This window comes from Perognathus longimembris, chromosome 24, assembly GCF_023159225.1.
Source record: "Perognathus longimembris pacificus isolate PPM17 chromosome 24, ASM2315922v1, whole genome shotgun sequence".
Lineage (NCBI taxonomy): Eukaryota > Metazoa > Chordata > Mammalia > Rodentia > Heteromyidae > Perognathus > Perognathus longimembris.
In genome coordinates, this window is record NC_063184.1 from 24,899,858 (window position 1) to 24,912,989 (window position 13,132).

General features: G+C 43.1%; 1 protein-coding gene across 1 annotated transcript; it reads left to right on the forward strand.

The window, feature by feature from the left end:
* The first annotated feature begins 313 nt into the window (after nucleotides 1-313).
* Nucleotides 314-7,613, forward strand: Fgg (fibrinogen gamma chain). The gene is made up of 10 exons (XM_048333610.1): nucleotides 314-408; nucleotides 491-535; nucleotides 748-931; nucleotides 1,044-1,137; nucleotides 2,785-2,915; nucleotides 3,197-3,330; nucleotides 4,447-4,631; nucleotides 4,866-5,143; nucleotides 6,457-6,626; nucleotides 7,393-7,613. The coding sequence occupies exons 1-10, from the start codon at nucleotides 328-330 to the stop codon at nucleotides 7,405-7,407; spliced, it is 1,317 nt and encodes a 438-aa protein (XP_048189567.1). The 5' UTR covers nucleotides 314-327; the 3' UTR covers nucleotides 7,408-7,613.
* The last annotated feature ends 5,519 nt before the right edge of the window (nucleotides 7,614-13,132 follow it).

Consider the following 13,132-nt stretch of genomic DNA (forward strand, 5'->3'; position numbering starts at 1 on the left):
CTCCTCCCCCAGGTCCGGGAAGCGGTTGCAACAGGGACACCCACAACCATCCCCCTCCCCCTCGCCCCCCCCCCCCCCCATCCACAACAACCTCTGCAGGCGACTCTGGATCCCGGGAGAAAGGTTAAGCTCGCTCAGAAAGGAGGAGCTTCCTTCACCCTGTGTGCAAAATCTGGGAACCCGAGTGAGCCTGGATTGGAGCCCGGAGGAGGGGGCAGAGCCGGGGGGAGGGGTGGGGAGACCGCCCCTGCCCAGCCCGGACCTCACATAAAGGGAACCAGGGGAGCCCCGAGAGAGGTCATAGCGCCGGCGGCCGCTCCGGACACCATGGGCCGGTCCCTGCACCCCGTGAGCTTCCTCCTGGGTCTCTCCACCCTGTCCCTGCTCTCCTCCGCAGGGCCCCCCGCAGTAAGTGCCCAGGGAGCAGGTGTGTTCCCCAGGACCCCGACAAGGCCCAGCCAGTGACATGTCTGTCTGTCTCTCCTTGCAGTATGTCCCCACCAGAGACAACTGCTGTATCCTGGATGAAAGATTTGTAAGTGTTTTCTGTGTGTGTCTCACTGTTTGAACTGGGGAGGGATGGAGAAGAGAGGCCCCCCTCCCCCCCCTTTTTTTTTCTTTAACAGATGTGGATGGACACTTTGACCATTTTTAAAGACCTAGCCAAGGAGTCACCTGTGTCTGCCACTAGGGGTCTGAGTGCTGCTTCCTATCAGCCTGTGTTTAACCCTAGGGTTCTACTTGCAGGGCAGCTACTGTCCAACCACCTGTGGCATTGCAGATTTCCTGTCTACTTACCAAAGCAACGTGGATAAGGACCTCCGGGTCTTGGAAGATATCCTCCTCGGAGCGGCAAATAGGACAGCAGAGGCAAAGGAACTTATCAAATCCATCCAAGTCAGCTACAATCCTGATGAGCCAGTGAAGCCAAGTAAGAAACCAGTGGCACTTGACTGAGAATATGGGCTGAGAAGTTCGGTCGGTATGGTCTTGGTTGGTCTAATTGCCTAAGCGTCTTTCTGTCTCGGGTCCAATGTTAACAGATATGATTGAGAGTGCGACTAAGAATTCCAAGAAGATGCTAGAAGAAATCATGAAATATGAAGCATTGCTTCTAACTCATGATTCCAGTATTCGGTAAGCATTGTTTGGCTTTGTAAATTTTATTTCTATTAAACATTTTACGATCTTTTTATATATCCTATTTATTCATGAAGTCATCTATTTTTCTTCTCTTTAAGTAGTTATACAAAGGGATTTCAACCCAACATGTCAGTTTATGAATACAATGAGCACTGTGGTTTCATTTGCTCTCCAAAACAGAATTAGTTTTGTTTACTATTCCATGATTCACTAGAAGGGACGATAGAATTTATTTTTCAATTATAATAGCCAGTTGGCATTATGTCTATCTTTAACCTTGTTGAGGAAGGAGTTTCCCAGGCATGAATTATACTGGGTTGTAGTTGCTTTTAAGTAATCGCTTTAGGGTACTCAGTGCTGTTTTCAACAAATTCTATTCTGACCACATTTATGTAAATGTGTCCCAACCCCCACCCCCATTTGTTTTACAATGTACAATCAAGCCCATGGGAATGTGGCTGTTGAGAATAAAGTTTCTTTTATAAAGACATCACAAATTGGTGGTAAGAAAGCAGCAGGTAGAGGCTTGCAAAGGAGCTTGGTTACTGAAGTAAATCATGTCGAGTGCTGAGCGGACGGATGGCGTCTTCAGAGACTAAGCTGAATCCACAGCCTAGCTCTATGTGGCTTGGCTACGTGTGCCCTCCAACTCACAAATCTTCTGGGCATGAAATCCCAGGTGTGGTTTTTAGTGGCTTTAGTTTCTCCTCCTGTTTCCCTTCCTAAATTGATCTCAAAGCAGGCTGAGAATAGGAACATGGTGGTGGTAAGTCCCAGAGTATGTCTCCCCTTTTTGGTATCGGAAGGCCATTGCTATTGTTGTGATTACTGTCATCATCATCATCACCATGTTGTATTATTATTGCCCATCACTGAAATAGAAGACAACTGTGGAGAATCCAAGATACCGTAGTGTACGTGTTCTGTATGTCTTCTAATTCTTTGTCTCCTCTTCCCTACTCGGAAGAAACACAGCAGTGAGCCAAATACAGATGGTTTCCCACCATTTCTAGATCTTCACAGCACCCCTGTAAAACATTACCAAAGCAGGACTTTTGCTTCCCCCCAGGCCTTTTCCAAAGTGATGCAACTAAGAAACACCAACAGGAAAGAAGTCTGTGTTGTTTTATTCTGTAGGATAATGCCTCACAGACCTTTCCCTTGTAAGTTATTGAGAGAAGCACAGGCCAGAAGGGCTGAGGCTTGTGCATTTCAGCCCACGTGAACTGCTGCAGCTGAATCCTTGGTTGCTGATTTCCTGAACTAGACCCCTCACGCACACAGGCTCTGCTGGCCTTGCCCAGAAGGTGAAAACCAGGATGACCACTTACAGTGCCCTTTGTTTATTAACAGAGACTTGGTTCTTCATATTCAGAGTTGAGACTGTCTGGCCCATTCTATGTAAAAAGATACAAGTTAAAATTGCACTCCTATTTTACTTGCTTAAAAACAATTTATTTTCCCCCAAAGCTTAGCATTACACTTCCTTTTAGTAATATAATTTTATAATTTTTCCAAGAATAGAGCAATTCATCAGAAAGGCATTTTCTGAGAAAATTAAGTAGGGAAAATACAAAATGATTGAAAAGAATATGTTCTTTCTGCAAGGAATCTCTTGTTACCTTATTTTTCTGTTTGTAGATTTTTGCAGGAAATCTATAATTCAAATAATCAAAAAATCACTAACCTGAAACAGAAGGTAGCCCAGCTTGAAGCACAGTGCCAAGAACCATGCAAAGATACGGTGAAAATTCACGATACAACTGGGAAAGGTAAGTGATAGGTTTATATCACGTTCACCCAAACAGATATGCAAATTAATGGAGTCTGTACACAGGAATAATTTGGAATGTGTCTAGCCCTTAAATCTAAGGAATCCAATTGCATAGAGTTTCCTTGAGTAGCAAACCATAGTTTGAAAGAGATGCATCTGTGAGAAGAAACTACTTCTGAGATGAATAGTTGGCGACAGTTTTCAGGTTTGCATGGTCTTACCTGGATTTTGACCCAGAATACAAAATTCCTCAAAATTCCTTTCCTGCCCCTTCTTCAGATTGTCAAGATATTGCCAACAAAGGAGCTAAAGAGAGTGGCCTTTACTTTATCAAACCTTTGAAAGCTAAGCAGCAGTTCTTAGTGTACTGTGAAATCGATGGGTCTGGAAACGGGTGGACGGTGCTGCAGAAGGTAATTCTCCTGTCACTCTGTGTGTGTGGGGGAGGGTGGGGGGGAGACTGTGGCACACTATCACAAAAAGAATATGCATTTGGGGCAGGGGATATGGCCTAGTGGCAAGAGTGCTTGCCTCGTATACATGAGGCCCTAGGTTCAATTCCCCAGCACCACATATACAGAAAATGGCCAGAAGTGGCGCTGTGGCTCAAGTGGCAGAGTGCTAGCCTTGAGCAAAAGGAAGCCAGGGACAGTGCTCAGGCCCTGAGTCCAAGCCCCAGGACTGGCCAAAAAAAAAAAAAAAAAAAAAAAAGAATATGCATTTGGAAGCAGGCAGTCTGGGTTAGTCTCTGCTATGACATGATACTGTGTCGATTATGATGTCATACAGGTGAAGTCCTGTAGTGAGGGAGACAGAGAAGGGCCTTGTTTTTATCAGGTTTTATCTGAAGATTGCCTATCTGGCTCCTTTGTCTTGCATACTTCCTGCCAATGGCACAACTCGTCCTGCAGGGGGCGCACAGGAGGCGCAAGTGGCCATGGCACCAAGACCTAGGAGTTCTAAGCGTGACTCCTCAGGTCCTCTAAGGGTCATCGCAACCTAGCACCGAGTTTGACTTTGCCATGGGCCAGGCACTCTTTTAAGTATTTTTGAAGACTTTTTCTTATGCAGTTCTAAAAGGTTAGCATCATTCTTCCTGTTCCATAGACGGAGACTTTGAGACAGCTTTCCTGTCATCACTTAGTTGGCTGTTGGTAGAATGATACTCTCTCTTTCTCTCTGTCTCTGTCTCTCTGTGTCTCTGTCTCTGTCTCTCTCTGTCTCTCTCTCTCTCTCTCTCTCTCTCTCTCTGCCAGTCCTGCATCCAGAACGCAGGGCCTGGGCATTGTTGCTGAGCTTCTTTTTGCTCAAGGCTAGCACTCTACCACTTGAGCCACAGCACCACTTGTGTGGCTTTTACTGTTAATGTGGTACTGAGGAATCGAACCCAGGGCTTCATGCATGCTAGGCAAGCACTCTACCGCTAGGCAACATTCCCAACCCAACCCTCATTATGTTTAAGAACGAGTTCATAGTCATGTGTACTAATAATCTGTCTTTTCCTCTTGCCCATGGCGTGGTGTGAGTAGAGAGTTGATGGCAGTGTGGACTTCAATAAAAATTGGATTCAATATAAAGAAGGGTTTGGTCATCTGTCTCCTACTGGCACCACAGAGTTTTGGCTTGGAAATGAGAAGATCCATTTGATAAGCACACAGTCTGCGATCCCCTATGCACTGAGGGTACAACTGACAGACTGGAGTGGCAGAACCAGGTACTGTGCGGAAAACACTGGCTTCACCTGTACATTCTGACCTGATAAAGATAAATACACCCCAGGCAGTGGGATGGCCTGTCACCCAATGCCTCATCCCTGTTTACCCCCCACTTCCTCTACCTGGCTATGTGGGCTTTCAGCAGCAAAGCTACAATTCCGAGTAGCTGTTGCACAGAAGAGGAAGATGCAGAGGAGACTCCAGTTCCCATGTCTTGCCTTTCTTCTTCACAGTACTGCAGACTACGCCATGTTCAGGGTGGGGCCGGAAGCTGACAAATACCGCCTGACCTACGCCTACTTCATTGGCGGGGATGCTGGCGATGCCTTTGATGGCTATGATTTTGGTGATGATCCCAGCGACAAGTTTTTCACATCCCACAATGGTATGCAGTTCAGTACCTGGGACAATGACAATGACAAGTTTGAAGGCAACTGTGCTGAGCAGGATGGTTCCGGTTGGTGGATGAACAAGTGTCACGCAGGCCACCTCAACGGCATCTATTACCAAGGTATGGCCTTCTTGTGGGCCGGGGTGTGTGTGTGTGTGTGTGTGTGTGTGTGTAAACAGCTACAAAAAATAGACGAGCAATGACTGTAAAGAGTATAGGCCATTTGGCGCATTACTAGTTTTTACTTGAAGCCAAAATCGGATCATACCAAGCTTGTATGTGAAATAGGTACAGGACTACTACAGCACTTCCAGCTTTGTCCTTGTAGCGAGCCATCACCGTGGGAGTTGGAACCGAGTGATAGGGCCCTCATCTAGACCTACCACACACATAATCTAGATGGACTGGCATTACCATATTTGTGCTCTTTGATGTACCCACTTAGTTCAGGTGCCCGTGGGCTGTGTCAGTGAGCAGGTGTCTGCAGATGTGCAAGGAAAAGGACTGGTAAGGACAGGAGTTCACAGACGCTAGAGACAAGAGTCTAGTCTGGGGATTACAGACACTTATTTTAGGATGGAGGTTGCTAGTGTTCTATAAGGCTGGAATCGTTTGGCACAATGATTTCACTTACTGCCAGTGGTTAGGTGTGAGGCGCCTCTACAGATGCTAAAGGACACATTAGGGAGCTAGCGCGGGGAGACTTTCCGGCTCATTACTGATGAGCAACCTCACCTCTGAGCCGTTCTCCTGTTCAAGAGCTCACTTGGGATCCTCTCAAAGACCGTTGAAATGGCCCTTTTCGTATCTACAACAATTTGTAACTGCTGAGAGACCTAACTCATCTTTGATGAATGAAAGGTACACTTAGAAGACACTCTCAAGGAATGGTGATCACCTGTATCTATTCCAATATTAGACCTGACCACCTCCTTACAAAAGTCCATTCAATCTGGTACCTGATGACAAGAAGGAAACCCAAGCTAGTTTCACTTTATGAAGGAGATGTAAAATAACATGCGAGTACATTTTGTCATGTCTCTTCAATTAACCAATCAGATTGTGCTGTCAGATCATGTCAGAACACCTGATCAAGAATCTTTCTGTTTGAGCCACTGTAACCTATGTGAGGAAAGATTGTTTCTAGTGCCTGAGCCCAGGAGGCCCAAGCTGAGACAGACTTAAGATGGCAACTTGGACATTCCAGCCCTGTTCATAGGAATACGTTATGGGTATGACCATGGAGTCCAGCACAGCTGGAGAAGTTGTTTAATATTTGGTTTTAATTCTAAACTAAGATTGTAGCCATCATTAGAGCTATTTTCAGTTTATAGGTAATGTTGTTAATTTGCACTTCACTGTAGTCCTTCCTGGCCTTTCTCAGGCAAGGAAATAGAAGAATCATGTTATGTGTGTCTCTAACTCTGTTTTAGGAGGCACTTACTCAAAGGCATCTACTCCTAACGGTTATGACAATGGCATTATTTGGGCCACCTGGAAATCACGCTGGTATTCCATGAAGGAGACCACGATGAAGATCATCCCCTTCAACAGACTCTCCATTGGTGAAGGACAGCAACACCACATGGGGGGAGCCAAACAGGTCAGGCCGGAACATGAGGTTGAAATAGAATATGATTAACAAGTGAGGCTGGGAATATGGCCTCGTGGCAAGAGTGCTCACCTCGTATACATGAAGCCCTGGGTTTGATTCCTCAGCACCACATATATAGAAAAGGCCAGAAGTGGAGCTGTGGCTCAAGTTGGCAGAGTGCTAGCCTTGAGCAAAAAGAAGCCAGGGACGTGCCCAGGCCCTGAGTTCAAGCCCCAGGACTGGCAAAAAAAAAAAATAATAATAATAATATGAGTAACAATTTTGCCTGGAGATTATTTGCAGAGAGTTAACTGTTAATTCCTGTTAACTTGTACCATGTTTCAAATTATGTCTGAAAGTTTCTTCCTCTCTGTCCTTACCATATTTATTCATTTTAATTCTTAAAATGATACTTGACCCTTACACAGAAATTTTAAAAATTCACTTTGGACTGGATTTTTCAGACTGAAATCACAGTTATTTAAACATTGTTTATTTGAAAAGATAGTGTTTTGACTTTTAGTCAAAACTAAAAAAAATGCATAAAAATAAAATGGTTTTCCTTCTTTGCTATTTTATGATAAGTGGTCATTTTTTGCCTTAGTATTTTTACATCTTATTACATCTTATGAATTTTAAATCTATGCTGATGAAATAGGAAAATGAAAAATATCTAAGTATTTTCCATGTGTATTATCCCTTAATAATTCATATTTAATTCTTTATAACCACAGTTATATATTTTTAATATATGTTTTTTATTATATATTCATAGGCTGGAGACGTTTAAAAGACCATTTTCAAAAGCGATTTGCTTTTTTAAAGGACTTTATCTGAACAGAGAAATATAATATTTTTCCTATGGACAATGGACTTTGAAAGCCTGACTTCATTTTTAAGAGTAAAGCAAACCATGTTGAAAACTCCACTAACAGTTTTATGCTGGTGATAATTTATCTACATGCATTTCAATAAACATTTTGTTTCCTAAGATGAGATACATGGTACCTTTTATTGCTCATTAAGAACCACATTTTTAATCAGCTTAGTAGTTACTGTAATTGGAAAATCAGCAGCAGTGGGTGAGTTCTCACTTTACAGTAGGCAGGGTACCTAGCCCTTGGGGGATTAGAGAGGAATCAGAAACGCATGGCTTTGCCTTCCAGGAGAGCAAGACACCCCAAGTACAGCAGGGTGCCAGTGGCTCACACCTGTAATCCTAGCTACTCAGGAGACTGCAAGGGAGCACCTCCATGTACGCCAACATGGGCAAGGTTCATGAGACTTCATCACCACAAATAGCTGGGTGTGGTAGTGTGCATTTGTTGTCTCGGCTAAAATAGGAAGATTGATGTCCAGGCTGTCCCTGGAAGAAACCAAGGGGTGGGGGTGGGGGTCCTGTCTCAAAAATAACCATGGCATAAAAAGGGCTGGAGGCATGTCTCAAGTGGTAGAGTATCTGTTTAGCAAGTGCAAAGCTCTGAACTCAAATCCCAGTAACCACACACACACACACACACACACACACACACACACACACACACCAACCCAAAGTACAGCAACCTTAGAGGATGACATTTAATACAAGATCAGAAGCATGTAATCCTAGTTACTACTCAGGTGACTGAGAGCTGAGGATCATGGTTCAAAGCCAGCCCATGCAGGAAAGTCCATGAGACTCTTATCTCCAATAGACTACCACAAAACAGAAAGAAAAAAAATAGAAGTGAAGCTGTGGCTCAAGTGGTAGAGCACTAGCCTTGAGCAAGCAAGCTCAGTGAGGGGGGGGGGAGGGTGTTAAAGGCTTGGTTCAGTTGGTAAAGTGCTGGTCTTTGAGCCAAAGTGTCAGGTACTGGGTTCAAGTCTCAGTCTCAGACCTAAAAAAAAAAAAAAAAAGAAAAACACAGGGACAGTGTCCAGGCCTTGAGTTTAAGCCCCAGAATAGGCACGCACGCACACACACACACACACATGCACACACAAGCACACACAAACCCAGAAGCACAGATGGACTAGAGGTGTAGTTCAGTAGTAGAGCAAAGAGCCTAGGAAGCTCAAGGCCTTGAGTTCAAACCCCAGTACTCCCCCCCCCCCCAAGAAACAAAAGTGTGCACAAGAACAACTCACAATCACATAGCTAAAGTGTTTGGTACACGCAGTGAGCTGGAGTGTGGAATCAAGCTGCTGGGGGCAGAAGCTTCCTTTAGCCACAGGTGCTTAACTACCGGAGCGGAGAGCTCAGAGCACAGCGAGCGATGGGCCCCTGGCTTTGCCCCGACCTAGGTGCCGACAGAAGGCAGTGATTTCTTCATTGCACAGACCATGAGATCAGCAGCTTGAGTTCTGACATTGCTGGCTCTCCACAGAATAGCGGAGTCTCTGAAACAAGGCATCTGGTGGAACATACTCGAGTGATTTTATGAAGGGTGGATCTGGTTGCTCTGAAGTCCTGAGCTTCCACTTTAGCTCTTTTCCTTCCCACAGTTTCTTAATCTTCAACTTCCTGGTTTTCATGGCACTTGATTTCCTTCCTTCCTTCCTTCCTTCCTTCCTTCCTTCCTTCCTTCCTTCCTTCCTCTCTCTCTTTCTTTCTCTCTCTCTCTTTCTTCCTTTCTTTCTTTCTTTCTTTCTTTCTTTTGTGTTGGTCATAGGGTTTGAACTCTGGGCCTGGGCGCTGTCCCTGAGCTCTTCAGCTCAAGGCTAGCGCTCTACCACTTGAGCCACAGCGCCACTTCTGGTTTTCTGGTGGTTCATTGAAGATAAGAGTCTCATGGACTTTTCTGCCTGGGCTGGCTTTGAACCACCATCCTTAGATCTCAGCCTCCCCAGTAGCTAGAATTACAGGTGTGAGCCACCAATGCTTGGCGGCACTTGATTTTTAGAATAGAGATGATAAAAAAAAAAGTTAACTTCTAGGTGTACAAACCAATATTTGTGAGCTTTTGTGAAATAGGAGTATTGGCTCATGGTTTGTAGTCTCCATTTGTTCAGGTAAATGGGAGGCAGCCATTCAGCTTCCAGCTATTGGGTGCCTGTAGTCTTGGCTGGACACTAGTGATCTCATCTTCCTCTCTCTGAGTCTGTTCATTTCACTCTCAGACGGTGCCTTCCTTGTTCCTTCCTCCCCTGTATCCAGTTATTGATCAAGCCTGTTCTACCCCCTAAGGGTTATTGCGTCCATTTTCTTCTCTAGCTCTAATGCCACCCCATGGTAAAGACACACATGCCAGAATTGTAGTAATGGCTTCCTTGCTGCTCTGCCTTGGAACATCGATTTCTCCCTCCTGGTCATAGTCCAAACCACCTATATGCTAAAAATGCAAATAGTCTACCCTTTGTGACTCTAGAAAAGCCTCTGGAGCAGTGATTTGGTCATAAATAGGAAGACCTACATACATATTTATATGTTTTGATGCAGTAATATCCTTCCTGTGATTTAGCCTGAGAACCCTAGTATTACAAAAGGGCTGCAGATAGCTCAGTGGTAGAGTGTATGTTCAGTATGAGCGAGGCCATACTAAAGGCCAATCTCGGCCACAAAACAGAGAGAAACTAGTTATGCCCAAAGATATAAATATAGCCATAAGTGTAATGGCATGAGGGAGTATTTAGTAGTGGAAGAAGGGACAAGCAAGGTGGTTTATTTGTACAAGGAAGGCGAATTCAATGACTGCATAGAAAACATAGTATCGCTGTATTATCATGGGAACATTGACAAAATAACTGCATTGTAAAGATGAAAAACATGATGATAGCTATATAAGAAGAATATGTGCATAGACATTTTGAATAAAATATAATTTTTGACCTGTATACATTATTTGTATATATTCATTCTCCTTTAAACAATTATTATATAAAATGTAATAAGATACTAAAACCCACCAAAAATACAAAAAAAATGAATACTCTTTCACCCGTGATCACTTATCTAGTAACTCTTCCAAAAGAACAGTTATAACATTCTTTCAAAAACATTTTGGAGATTCCTGTGCTCTCAGTGGCCCATGTACATGTTTTGTCTGTATGTTGGAGCATTTTGCACTTTTTCTTTATTAACTCTGTATTGTTTACCTTGTTCAAATGAGTACATGTTAATTTTCTGGTTTTTAATTCATCTGTTAAAAAAAATCTACTGAGGGGCTGGGGATATGGCCTAGTGGCAAGAGAGCTTGCCTCGTATACATGAGGCCCTGGGTTCAATTCCCCAGCACCACATATACAGAAAACGGCCAGAAGTGGCGCTGTGGCTCAAGTGGCAGAGTGCTAGCCTTGAGCAAAAAGGAAGCCAGGGACAGTGCTCAGGCCCTGAGTCCAAGGCCCAGGACTGGCCCAAAAAAAAAAAAAAAAAAATCTACTGAGGTGTTGAAAAATAGCTGAATTTCCATTTTCCACTTGTTTGTAGTGAACTTTAAGGGGCTATAGGTTAAGATATAAAACATCAGAAACTGTTGCAGGTTCAATGAGCTCATGTCTCTACAAATAAGGTTGAAATTAAAGAGATTGTTCTTGTGAAGCAACCAAACAGTTTTAAGCGCAAAGATCTTATAGAAACAGATTGTCTTCATGGCTATGGTATCATGGCTTCAAGTCATGCAGCTACTGGGACGAGCTCTTAAATGAATACAAGAGGAATCAGTATTGACCAAATGCTTATGTTATAAAATATACTCTGGAGTTCTCTAGGGTTTTTTCCCCATTTTTTTTTTATGTTTAGTGGTTATACTTTGAAGCTTATGTCAGCAGTGTGAGCGGGAAGGTAGTGAGTGGGAAATGGAAAGATGTCTGCATTGATGGCTTGTTTGCGGTCTTTATAGGACTTGGATCCTAACTGGTATAAACTAGCCAAGATATCTTTAGGAGCTTCCTTCTGTTTATTCAGATGATAAGGGAGAAGAACTAAGTATACGTCTAACTCTGGGAGAAACACGTTTGCCTGGTAATTTGTCAGTTTGATGTAGCTCCCAAAATGCAAGGTGAAAAAATTTAAAGATAGTTGGGTGAGTTCAAAAGACAGAATAAGTAGATGAGAGAGACAGAGAGTTGTGGAGGACTATATTGCCTTTCGTTCTGTGTGTGTGTGTGTGTGTGTGTGCAATGCACTTATGGTTTTGTGCACGTGCAGGCAAAACAGCTGATTTGATGGCTCCTAGTACACCATTCCCACTGATCTATGTTGGCCCAGCCCTTGATTTTCAGTTTCCATTTCTCTTCCTTCCTGTGTATCCCTAAGCAATCAACCATTCTAATAAGTTTGATGCCCATTTGTTCATTTGATTTAAAAAATTAATTATGGATTTGTGTGTGCTTGCTTGCTTAAATGACAGAATGTTGTACACTGCATTGTTTGTGAGAATTAGCTTGTAGCAACTTTTTTCTACTTTGTTCTGATTATATGTATTGAAATATACTTTTATATGTTTTTAAAATTGAATAAAAATTAGGGTCTGTATTTTTGCCTATCGTTGCTGTTTTAACTTTCATGTTTTGAGTAATTATTTTAGTTGAAGTTCATAAAATAAGTTTAAAAAAACATTTTTAGTAGAGCTGGCCCTTTGCCACAAATACTTCAGAGAATCAAGACGGCTACAATCTTCTGTATTTATTACATATATTTATTACAAGTGAGTGTGTGAGAGCGTGCATGTGCACATCTGTGTTTGTGTGTGTGTGTTACTGGGATCAAACTCAGGGTGCCTCACATTCTAGGCAAGCATTGTACTAGTGAGCTGAATCCCCACTCCAACTTAACTATTTTTTCTTATTCAGCTCTGTTTTAAATATCTGTCTACAATTCCAGTATTTTATCATTTCTCTTTACTTCCTTTTGAGTCCAGGGATTACAAAGTGAATGCTCTGTCTCCAAAGCCTGTGAATTTTCAAAATATTTAAAATTACTATTGAGATGCATTGAATCCCATCAGAGAATATATAATTATTTATGTTGATCATGAGTCTTGGGAAGGGAGGTTTGGAAAACTACTTTGGGACAGAGGATTCCCACAGAATTAATTCACCCCATAAAAGCATATAGAAACCATCATTCTCCAATAATTGTCTACATTCCGATGCTCACTGATACTTTCTCCTATAAGAAGGAAAAGAGGGGCTGGGAATATAGCCTAGTGGCAAGAGCGCTTGCCTCCTATACATGAAGCCCTGGGTTTGATTCCTCAGCACCACATATATAGAAAAGGCCAGAAGTGGCGCTGTGACTCAAGTGGCAGAGTGCTAGCCTTGAATAAGCCATGGACAGTGCTCAAGCCCTGAGTTCAAGGCCCAGGACAGGCAAAAAAAAAAAAAAAAAAGAAGAGGAAGGAAAAGAAAAAAAATGGAGACTGAAGAAGTTATTGGCCTGTAATCATGAGCTTTGGTCCAAATGGCATGGTAGTGATGGTTCATTTGATCGTGGGCCATAGATCTGACGTGCAGACCCAGGAGTATCGCAGGTCTGGAGCTTTCTGGGGGGAAAAGGGGCCCATTGGCACAGCTTCAAGCTCTTGCTCACTTCAACT

What these genes read in the sequence shown, in the direction of transcription:
- Fgg (XM_048333610.1), top strand. Translation starts at nt 328, where the DNA reads ATGGGCCGGTCCCTGCACCCCGTGAGCTTCCTCCTGGGTCTCTCCACC. An exon ending in TGATGAGCCAGTGAAGCCAA is followed by an intron (nt 932 to 1,043) that starts GTAAGAAACCAG and finishes CAATGTTAACAG; the next exon opens with ATATGATTGAGAGTGCGACT. An exon ending in ACTCATGATTCCAGTATTCG is followed by an intron (nt 1,138 to 2,784) that starts GTAAGCATTGTT and finishes TTCTGTTTGTAG; the next exon opens with ATTTTTGCAGGAAATCTATA.